The 12019-nt window shown below is 39.7% G+C and overlaps 1 protein-coding gene across 1 annotated transcript; it reads left to right on the top strand.

Annotated features, from left to right (window-relative positions):
• The first annotated feature begins 351 nt into the window (after positions 1-351).
• LOC122875412 (CD81 antigen-like) lies at positions 352-11075 on the top strand. Its single transcript, XM_044194480.1, has 8 exons — positions 352-569; positions 2379-2493; positions 7904-8001; positions 8132-8206; positions 8362-8475; positions 8627-8725; positions 10098-10181; positions 10355-11075. The coding sequence occupies exons 1-8, from the start codon at positions 504-506 to the stop codon at positions 10418-10420; spliced, it is 717 nt and encodes a 238-aa protein (XP_044050415.1). The 5' UTR covers positions 352-503; the 3' UTR covers positions 10421-11075.
• The last annotated feature ends 944 nt before the right edge of the window (positions 11076-12019 follow it).

Here is a 12019-nt window from a genome sequence, read left to right as displayed (position 1 = left end):
ACTTGAATGAGAAAAAGCAACAATGTTGCACACGTACATCTGTACCTTGATCTCTTATAGCTATGTGTATTTTTGCTGCAGAAATTAAATTTTTAAACATGTTTTATCATTAGAAAAGATTGAGGATTGTACTTTCTTTCTTCTCCTTTTCTCAGGCAAAACATGGGAATGGTCCCGAGTTTGCCCCACATTTCATCTGACTAGAACGCATTTTTAAACTTGCAGAGGAACAAAGTAGGGCTCCCTGTTCGCTCTTGTGGATGGGGAGCTTGTTGTTCCCTCAGCCTTCACCTCCTCCTGTCCGCTTCACTTGGTGGGCAGTTCTCCGTCTCGGTTTTCACTCTTGATTATAAAGGAGGAGTTTGCAGCACAGAGGCGCTTATACCCCAACTGGCCTGAATAAACTGAGACCTCTAGCAGAGACTGTGTGATCCGGGACAGTAGACTGGCCTCTCTAACTATTTGAATTGTTTCTACAGGACGAGCTGATAAAAACTGGCAACATGGCTGTGGCGGGCTGCACGAAATGCATTAAATACATGTTATTTTTCTTTAATTTTATTTTCTGGGTGAGTTGAACACATTTTTCTCTGAAGTTGCTTTTTGAAATTTGCGCTTTTCCTGTTTGAGTAACATACTTCTTTCTTAAAACTGTCTCTCTTCTTATTGTTTGGTTAAGCGGCCTGACAGCTGCACATGTACACATCTGTGTAGCTCAGGGCTTAGAACGGATAGATGATAAATCCTGGAGGTGATGCACAGAGCTTCCCGCCCTGCTGTGTTAATTATGCTGCTCTGTCTTTGAGAGGAGAGCAGCATCAATAGAAGAGGCACAGCACACAAAACCGTGGCCGGGCAGGAGTTGAAATGCTCTCACCCTTCATCAACAGTTATTTTCTGCATGGCCGAGCACCAGTGCAAGGTGGCTGAAAGAGAAGGAGAGAGGAGCTCTCCAGACTGGGAGGGCTTCAGCCTTCTAGGTCGTCTCACTGGGATAATACCCTCCAGCATGTCTCACTTTAACTCTGCTTTAGATCCATTGTTTCACTGAATTAACTCAGCTTCATATTAATCAAATACTACAGACAGGAAGGTCTGATTTCTGAAGTTGTTTTGGATGAAAAACTGAACAAGAGTTTCCTCAGTATTAGATGATTTCTTTTTTTGAGGAGTCTGGTTCTCCCCAAATTAAACAGGGAGATTGCACAGGGCTAATTGAGTTTCTGGGGGTGGGGAGAGCTGTTTCCTTTGTTCCTACCTGGTCCCCAGACTGTAGCATTTGCTGCCTTTGAACCTTTAAAGAGCTCAGGAAACTCCTCGTGAAATGGCGTAGTTTTATTATTCATTAATGGTACATTCTCCCTTCAAACTGAACGCTCCTTGAGTCCATCGTGTTTTCTGAAAAAGTTATTTATAACTAGTAATAATGGACTTGCCACGGTTCAGTGGCCTAATGCAGCTGTCTGCTGTTTATACTTCATTACATCACATCAGACTTCCTGCAGATGTGCTGTCCACTTTATGTGTTCACTCGTAGCCTTGCACAGTCAGAAATGGTGACTTGTAAATTTCCATTTGGTTTGTCTGTACAGAACAGTCGTCGTACAAAATCACCATATACTGGACACGCCGCACCTAATGGAGTGTTTCCTCTGTTGGTTTTGCTAGTCTGCCTGTCATTGTAAAAACTCTCAGCCCTCTCTTCCTCATTTTGCTATTTTTCATGTTGAGAATTCAGTTTCCTGTTTGTTGGAGAACAATAGAGTGCAGTCATGTCACTAAATGTGCAGATACCTTGACGTAAACATTTGCATAAAGAAAGAGAGCGTCAGCATGTGAACAATAAGTTGCACTGGATCGGATCCTTCAGTAGTTCAGCTTTTATATGATAACACTTGTATCAGGATATTCTCCTTAATTAGATACAGAATAGAGGAGAGATCAAGGGAGCTAAACCTGAATAACAAAGTTCTTAAGTTGGCTTTAAACAATGTTGTGAGGACATGGTCTGTGCCGTAGGTCACTGAGGTGTCAGGATGTCCTCTCGTCACTTCCCTTAAAGGACAGCGGACAGTTCAATGCCTCACGGCGGAGCTGGACACGCACACAGAGAGAAGCTTTAGCAGAAAGGTTTGGACACTGATTTGATCTCAGCAGAGTCGGGCTTTGTGTCGTCCCCGATGTCACGGCACTCGCTCTTGCCGTCATATAAAAAAAACACCTTGATGGGTCTTTATAAAAAGTCTTAAAAATGGATAACTACAGGTTTGTTGTAATATTCATGCTAACATTTTTAATGGCTCTGATCCTTCCCAAGGTTTCACCAAAGTAAAGAAACATGAAAGAAAATAATTAAACCATTTTTCTCTTTGGGACAGCTGGCTGGAGGTGTGATCTTAGGAGTGGCCCTATGGCTCCGCCATGACAGTCGAACCAGCAGCCTCCTCATACTTCAGTTTGAAGGCCACCAGGCACCAGGCACCTTCTACATCAGTGAGTATATACCATCAACAGTAGTGTTTCACAATCACACCAATCTTTAAATAGCATAAAAAGGGATTTTTTTCCCCCATACACATTTAGTTTTAATGTTTAGATATACATTATTTTAAAGTGTTCATTGTTTAAAGATTCATTTTTTAAGGTTGGGAAAGCTGTTAATATTTCATGCTTCAGTGGTAAATGTCCACAGAGTAGTAGTGGCCTAATTTTGGGCATACACAGGGTGGACAAAATAACAAATACAATCTGACAATACAATAAAATCAACTTACAATAGAACAAACTATGGGCTCAAAAACATACCATAAACATCAACTCCTCTCTGTCAGAGTCTCAACACAGATTATAGTCTTCATAAAACCACCTCCTGTAAGTTGCTTGATCATCATGCGTCCCATCCCGCCTATTTCGTTGTAAGTGTACGTCCTCTTGAGGCACAACTTATTCTTCCTGTCGTACTCTTTGGTGTTCCTGTCCTCATTCCTTGTTCTCCACATTACAGGAAGCTCACTGTTAACATAGTGATGAAAGTTAACTAATTCACAGAAATACATGTCTTTCACAATCAGCTGGGATCATGTGAGTAATGTCCAGAAATAGTAGAAGCGGCGTGACATCTGGGAAAAGACCAGGAAACAGGATCTGCGTAAATCCACAGCACGACGTAAGAGTGCTACAGCCGGTGTCTACACGTCAGTGTTTTTACTCAGCTGTCATTCTGACACTGATGACTGAATACTTTGGGTGATGTTCTCTAACTCAGATAAATATACATGTTTATGACTGCAAAAAGTCACAGCCTCGTGGTTCTTTCAAGAGAGAGGCTAGATGCTTCAGACAGAGGTTGAGACATATGTGGGCTCTGAGAAAACTAACGGTCCGTTAGCATGGTGCACAAATAAAGCCATCATGTGGCTTCTGTCGCTAAAGTATTTGATCCTCAGGAATTTTTGGAGGAGAGTTTTGTATTAATGCAGTGCAACATGCTCTCTGTATATCTTTGTTAAAGTATTGCAGGTTCAACCAAATCACAGAATCAGGAATATATGCCTCAGCTTGCACTCACCGCATGAACTAAAGTCATAAATCATCATTATGTCTCCTTCGCTGCCCTCAGCAATCCCCAGATTGGCCCTAAAACCTACAATACACGATATGATTTAAACATTTCAAAGGTCCATCGTCTCGGTTTGTTGTGGTGGTGAACTCTAGTGAGCCCACTAATTTACATTTGGGCTCCTGCTGCTCTCCCATACTTACTCCTCAGTAAGTATACAGAGCGAGTAAAAACCCATGCTTTTTATAGAGGGAAGGCACACTCGTGATTTTAAAGGCAGGGCGGCAAGAGTGGCCCACCCAACCGAGATCAAGGGAATGCTTCTTTTTTTTTTGTCCCTCCCTTGAACATACGCCCTTGCATAATTCAAATAGCCTTGTACATCTGCGCATTACCCCTCAAATTAGAGTTTGGACTGGATGTTTTTAGCATGCTGGCACACCAAAGTGGTATTTATGTAAGGCTGAAAATACACATTCTCCTACCTCATATCCAGTGCCTGAAATCATTATTGGTGGCAGTTGTCAGTAGTCTGGTCTGGTTAGTGCTACAGCCTCTCATACTGTAGGAGATACAGTGAGTGTGACAGATTTTGTTACACAAGATGTTTCAGTTGTTTTACACTGTATGTACAATGCAGAGCCTCGGCCTGAAAAGCTTTTCTGCGTTATATCATAACTCATAATAAAATAGAAGGTTGCATTGTGGGTAAACAGGCTGTGAAGGAAGGCAAAATGTTGAAATAAAATTGCATGTGTATATCATTGTACACAAAGAGAAAGCATTCCTCTAAAGCCTCACAGCTACTGAAACCTGCTCTGTTGCTACTTTAACTGCTTTGTATAAACAGGAAATCTCTCACATGAAAATAGCAGTAAACTAAAATCTTTTGGGTTTTAAAGTCTTATTTATCAACTTCTATCATTGCTTACCAGAAACTTCCACTGGTTTCAATGACACACTTCAACTATCTCTAGCGCTTCCAACACTTCTAAAGCTCACTAATTAACACAGTGTATTTTGTTTGTTTAATATGTACAAAAGACAAAGTGTAAAAACGACAAGTTGTGAGCTCTCAAGGTGCTGGTAGGTGGATTTTGCTACAGTACCTTTGGGCAGAGCCAAGCGAGCTGTTTCTCTGTTTACACTCTTAATGCTACGCTAAGCTAACTGGCTGCTGGCTCCAGCTCCATATTTAACGGACAGATATGAGAGTGGTATCAGCATGGGAGCTTAGCTTAGCAGAAAGTACTGGAAATGGGGAAACAGCTGGCCTGGCTCTGTCCGAAGGTATTGTAACAAAATCTGCCTTCCAGCACCTTTAGAACTAACAAATTGTTGTTTTTACACTTTGGCTGTACAGATTTAAAAAGCTTTAGAGGTGCTGGTAGGCAGATTTTGTTACCTTTAGACAGAGCCAGGCTAGCTATTTCCCCAGTTTACAGTCTTAATGCTAAGCTAAGCTAGCTGTCTACTGTCCCCAGCTTCTTATTTAGCGTACAATCATAAGAGTGGTATTGATCTTCTCATCTAACTTTTGGCAAGAAAGTGAAACATATTTCCAAAAATGTTGGTCTTGTCCTTTAACCTGCTATCACTGCTTACAGACCAAGTGACACGTCAACTATTTACAGTGCACACACTTGAATTATCTATGAATTGTGAATGATGTTGAAGTTACTGTAAGGTGGGCTACAAATATATTGTGTAACTTTAACTTAGTATTTCTAATATTTACTGCAGGGGGTAATTTGTTAAAGATGCTCTGCAACCTTTTATTCCAACTCTTTTTGTTAACAAAATGACAGGATGAAATGTTTATATGGAGCCTTTTTAATAATTACTTCTTACCTCATCATTTATACATTGACATACAGTATGATTGGGTTCATCTCAGTGTATTGGTGTCATGCTCCGAAAGTGTGGCCATGGCTTCACATCTCTTTTTTTAAAGATACTGGATGAGAAAAGACAAGAGAAGTCCAAGTGGGGGTTTTAGCTGGTCTTCACCCCCTCTTTTTCCCCCTCTGGAGATTACACTGGGAGACAAGAAATAAATGAACTTCCCCGGTGGTACAAAATTGCCTGTCTCCCTCAAAGTCTCAATGGCCTTCAAACCTCAAAGGGTGTTGTCATAGTAATGGAAGGCAGTGGAAATAATGCCTGCTTTGCCGCATTGCAAACATCAAGTCCTGAAAGGGAAAGAGAAGGGGGGCATTGAGTTGAGGCAGAGAGAAAAAGAGAGGGTGTAGACGTAAGTACGTGGAATGGCTGTGCGTGATATATGAGGTACAGTCTGAGGTGTTTGAGGCCTACAGATGCTGTCCCTTTTACACCGCTCTGTCAGGCTACATTAGAGGCTGTGCGTGTTTTGTTCGCGTGTGTGTTAAAATTGAAAACTCAGAAACAGACTGCTCCCAGACCATCTTTTTTTTAAAGCAGTGGTGGAGGAAGTATTCCCATTCTTCATTTCAGTAAAAGTACCAATACACTACTTTATATACTGTCAGGTAGTTTATTTCAGGGGTTCCCAAGCCAAGGGTCATAAGAAAAATCTGAGGGGTCATGAGATAGTTAATGGGGAAGCAAAGAAAGTGCTGAGACACAAATGTGTATTCATAGTTTGGACTTTTCTCTAATCTTTGCATTTCTTGTGAAATATTGGATAGTTTGACCTGTTCGGGTCTCAAACAATTATTTAAATGAAACAATCTGAGAAGTGAAGAGGGGAAATCTCTTTTTGGTGGAACTGCTAATGACCTCAGATACATCTGAAATATGACATGGGGCCCCAACTAGCTTTTTTGTAAGAGGTCACAAGGCAAAAATGTTGGGAACCACTGGTCTAATCTTTAACGATGTATTTTGGAAGTGTATTTTATAAGCTTATCATGTGAAAAGTAACTAGTTACTATAGCTGTCAGATAAATACAGTCAAAAGTACAATATTTCCCCTTGAAATGTAGTGAAGTGTAGTTAGACTGTTGTTATGGTAAAGGGTAAAGGTTGCTGTGGATCTGCTGAGGTCATGAGGGTGGATTAAAGACGTTAGATTCATTCTAAACTAAAACAAACTACAGCTTCTCTGAAACTTAGGGAAAAAATGTAAAAAATCTGGGAGTGTGGAGTTAGAAAGAAGTGAGTTTACCAGAGCTCTGTAGCCTGCTCCTCATCTTGAGGCTAGCAACCTGAGGCTGCATTAGTCACTACTAGTATAACACACCTGAATCTCCGAGTCAACTGTCTGCTGTACATTGTTGTAGGCGCCAGGTTTTGACAAAGAAGAAGAATGTGTGGAATAAAAAGATGATATTCTGATGATGAGAACTTTTACTTTTGATACTCTAAGTAGCCTAAATTTTTTCTGATAAAACCTCTGTATTTTTACTTTAAAAAGAGTAGAATCTTGAATCCAGTAATTGAATATTTTTATAGTGTGGTATTGCTACTTTTACTTAAGTAAGGGATGTGAATTCTTCTTCCACCACTGCTAATAACAAAATAATCAAAATGGTGTATTATGGGACAATTTTTCTCAGCTTTAACAACTTTTAACTGTTTAAGACGAGTGACAGATGCATTTAGAGGAGTCTAAAGCAGATTGGCGGCCTGTTATGATAGCTTTTATAATCTATTAATGCATGCCTTCATTGCTCCAAGTGCTTCTTTGTACTCTAAATTAAGCTCACCATATAGCTAGTAAAATAGATATATTTTTTCACCTTCACTCTGTGTTCAGGACCTTTTCTTTAAGCTGCATAAAACATAAGCCAGACCTCTGCTGTAACTGGAGCTTTATTGCTATTCATTTACTTTTTCCTGCAGGAACAGGACTACCTATACTGGTGCCTGTTGAACACTTCTGCTTGCAATTAAAAGTTTTAGAAATTGTGTATTTTGTTTCATCACCATGGATAATGGCCAAAAATGTATTTTTTTATAGGTTAATACATTGCTCGAGCGCTCAGTATAAATGTAATTTTAGACTCCTCTTTATGTCAGTTTAATCGCACAGCAACGTCTGTGTGCATTTCCTGGCCTCAGCGCCTGGTAGGCATTTCCTGGCCTCAGCGCCTGGTAGGCATTTCCTGGCCTCAGCGCCTGTCTCTCTCTCTCAGGATCTGGGAGCTCCAGGATGTCAGTAATGTCATGTCATCCTACAGGGAAAGCAAGAGAGCCATCCAGGAAGTCCATTACCAAACAATGTCTGAATCAATGAATGAGCAGCAGTCACACACTGCTCTGACACTGCTGCCCCCTAGTGGTGCTGAGGACACAATGATGAACTACACTTCTTTGAACCCTGGTACGTTTGTCAGTTTCCTGTTGTCTCTGTGTTTACAGGTGTGTACATACTGATAGCTGTTGGGGCTGTGATGATGCTTGTGGGCTTCCTCGGATGTTACGGTGCCATTCAGGAATCTCAGTGCCTGTTGGGAACAGTGAGTATCTCTCTTTTTGACTTTGCAGCTCCCACATGTGTGAGTTTTATCCTGCAGGAAGTGTTTTTCAGTTTAATTTTATTAAAAAGACTTTGAGGTTCAAATAATTTTCCTCATTTTCTTTCTTTAGTTCTTCTTCTTTTTGGTGATCCTCTTTGCTTGTGAAGTGGCTGCAGCAATCTGGGGTTTCATGAACAGGGACACAGTAGAAAACACACACACACACACACACAGGCCCGCATTTCACTGCAGCTCTGAATGTTTGATGTTTGCTTTGATTTTCCACCTTTGCTCCAGTGAACCTGCTCTGTTTGTTGTTGTGTCTCTAAAACAACTTGCCCGACTCCTGACTGTCCACAGATCTCCAAAGAACTGATCAACTTCTACGACTCTGCATACATCAAAGCTGTGGACGTCTCAGGGTCTCCCAGTAAAGACTCTGCCATCAAGGTGCTGGATGTTTTCCACCAGACGGTACGTCATGATGGAAAATCTTCACTTTATTGGGGCTCTGATGGCCCTAAGCCAGTTGTTTTGTTATGTCTATAAGCGATAGAAATCAATTTCGATCATGTATTTTGTTGAGTGAGTGACCTCTTGTTTCTGCTCTTGATCTCCCTTTCAGCTCGACTGCTGTGGTAAAGGAGACGACACTGCTCTCTTCAAACAAGTCATCGGCACCTTGTGTCCCAGAAAGTCTCTAGAAGATTTTCTGAAATCTCAGGTATACACATATTCTTACTAAAATTCACAATGAACACAATACCTTCACAATATCTGTTATGAAAATGTTTTTATTGGCTTTGTCTGCCATCCTTAGAATATATTTCAATGGCTGCAGAACAGACAGAAAATAGACTATTATTTAGCATCTTTAGAAAGAGGGGCAAATATAAATTTCAGGTTTTATGAAATTGCAACTTGAACTTATCATCAGCCTTTGGATTGACTAATTACAGCATCTCACCAAATGTAGCCAAATGCGAAACTGTAACCTGTAACCTATGAAACTGTTGTTGTTAAGAAATGGATGGTTGTCAAAAAGAAAAATCAAAAAGTAAATTCCTGTGCTTATTGATTGACTGATTGATTTCAGTTATTATTAGTGTGGGCAATATGGCAGTATACACCCCTGAGATAATATACATTTTATATAAGTTATAAATATAAGTTTTCCATACAGTTTATACTGTGATAGATAAATGTTTGAAATCAATGAGCAGGACTGCTTTATGACAATAAAGGTTGGCTCATTGGATCAATGTGATGATGTTCCTTTATGTCAGATATTTAAGTCTCTGGATTAGCCAAAAACAGACATCCCTGTCTGATTATTTCAATTATCTCAATTAATTTTCCAGAAACTTTACTTCATACCAAAACTCACTCAAAATTGACCCAGTTTGGATCAATATAGCACAGACCTAGTCCTGGCTTAACCCATTATCAATGGGTTGTTTTGATCCAGTGTTAGTATTGTTTTTTTATATAACCGTTGGGTTATTAACTCAAACTAAAATATGAATATTTTGACCCAGAACACAAAAAGCTCAAATTTGACCTCAAAATGGCCACAAATGTATTGTTAGTTGTCTGAAACGATGTGCTCAAAACTGCAAAGGATACACATTAACAATCAGTAACACATAGTGACATGAAGTTTAAAAAGAACTACAGTAGATTAGAACAGTTCACAACCATACCATATTTACTTTGGGTAAATAATCCAACAGTAATATAAAAAATAACACTAAAGTTTTAACTAAAACAACACCTTGTCTTGGGTGGGTTTCTACCCAAGTTAAAGTTACCCAGTATTGTGTTGGTGCTATATTGACCCAAATTACTGACACCAGCGATTAAGACTTTTACCCTTTTTGACTCCTTGTTAGTATTTATGCCACTAATAGATAACATATACATAATTAATTATTCAGAAGTGTAGTCAGAGGCAGCTGATTTTCAGCACCTTGTTTTGACAACTGACCCAGCTCTCTGTTACATGTAATCCATTACAGTGTGTGTACAGTGTGAGGGGTGAAAAATGTCTCATTTATCCCATTGGCATGTTCTGTTCTGCCTCTGTCTCCTCCCAGAGCTGTCATGATAAGCTGATCGAGCTGTTCTCGGAGAAGCTCTACCTGATTGGTCTGGCTGCCTTGGTGGTTGCTGTCATCATGGTGAGTGTCAGATTGAAAATGTAGTTGGTTATTTCACACGGCTGTGGTGTGAAAAGGCTCACAACATGGCCAACATTTCCCTGAAACTCCTGCTTTTATGAGCTGTGATAAGGATGCAGGTACTTGAATAGAAACTTATTGAATTAAGCCGTTCTGTCCTTTTTCCCATTTAGATTTTCGAGATGATCTTCACCATGGTGCTCTGTTGTGGGATCCGTAACAGCCCTGGAGTTTACTAGGCGTCACATCAGTCCACATCAGCCTATAATGGAATTATTTTATTATGGGTTTATATGCATCAGCTCCTCTTACTTATAATTATAACATAGCAAGATGGATATAGCTCTCTTTTTATTTTAGATTAGAAAATACTTGTTTTTATATTGCTAATCCATCAACACTCATCTGTCTTACACAACAATTTAGCTTCTGTCAGTCAGATGTTCTTTATTTATCATACAACACTTCACTTGAATCTTTTATACATACAGTATGTTATGAAATATTTCTCTGAAGTCATTGAACTTAATGCTGTTTTTATGGATGTATAAATTGTATATATACTTGTCATATGTTAATAACACTGAGGAGAGTCCATGTGATTGATTGTTTGTTATGTATCTCGCTGCAGTGTTATAATATAATTTAAGCAGCAGGGTTTCAGTGGTATATGGTAATGTAACGTCTTACTCTAACGATTATCAGGATGACTAGTTAGCCTAGTGTGTTTTTTAGTCGACTGTGTGTCTCGTTGTGCCTGATGAAACATCTTCATGCTGTCTCTCCTTTATTAACTTGTGAAACACTCGCCCTTAAATGATGACAATAACAGTCATGTCTTCTTACTCAGCCTGTTTTAATAATGCTAATAAATGATGTCTACACTACACCTAACCTTTTATTTCGCTTGTGACTCCTTAAGATGAAGCAATTTTTTGTTCCACGCCTATAATGTGTGAGCATTTCTCACTTCTCAGATTATTTCATTTGAATAGTTTTTAGAGTACTGAAGAGGTAAAATTACAATATTGGGGGGGGGGGATTTAACGAATATAGAAAAGTTAGGAAAATAAATATATTTTGTGTCCAAATGAGTTGAGTGAGTCTGAGTTTTTTTTTTTTTTTTCAGTTTTTGGGCAATCAACTCGTAGCCCAGTAGACTCTTGTAGAGGTCCCTGCCCCCAGGTTGGGAACCACTGCACTACACAAAGGAGTTAAATATATGAAATTTGAAATTCCACAACTTCATGGATCCAAGTCCTTACAGTGACATTCTTCACTGTGGGATTGTTTTAAATGTAGGACTATGCTCTGTGTTTGACTGACACACATACTGTACAAGATCTCTATTTGATCTGTACAACAATGTCTTTCCTGCCCTTGATAGTTTACTTTTTTCAAACCTACACACCGGCCCACAGTATTTGCCGTGTGTCACCACAGGGGGGCAGTGGGATATCAACACCCCTTTTGCTCAATCAGCACTATCTTTCCCACTGCAGCACAGCTGAAAACGCAACTGACTTGTATTTCTGGCACTGTGGCAGCAGACACACCCAGTAAACACAGTTTTTGTCCTGACAACAGGTTTACTTTTTCATCAGAGGACACAAAGCACTAACGCCATGTGTTACAAAGTTTACATTTAGTTCAGAATGCCCCCGAGCTCAAACACGTTCAAGAGGCATAATTGGTGGAAAGATATTTTGAGGACAAAACTTTGTAGAATGAAACTATAACACAGTGGTTATGTAAGTTCCTGGACAAGATAAGCAAAGTTAATGCAACGCATAAAAAGAGACCTTCTCTTGTTTTCTCAGTGACTTCTGTTTCTTCAT

Source organism: Siniperca chuatsi, linkage group LG4, assembly GCF_020085105.1.
Source record: "Siniperca chuatsi isolate FFG_IHB_CAS linkage group LG4, ASM2008510v1, whole genome shotgun sequence".
NCBI classification, from domain to species: domain Eukaryota; kingdom Metazoa; phylum Chordata; class Actinopteri; order Centrarchiformes; family Sinipercidae; genus Siniperca; species Siniperca chuatsi.
Note: the sequence above shows the minus strand (reverse complement) of the source record. Positions and strands in the feature narration are given on the sequence as shown.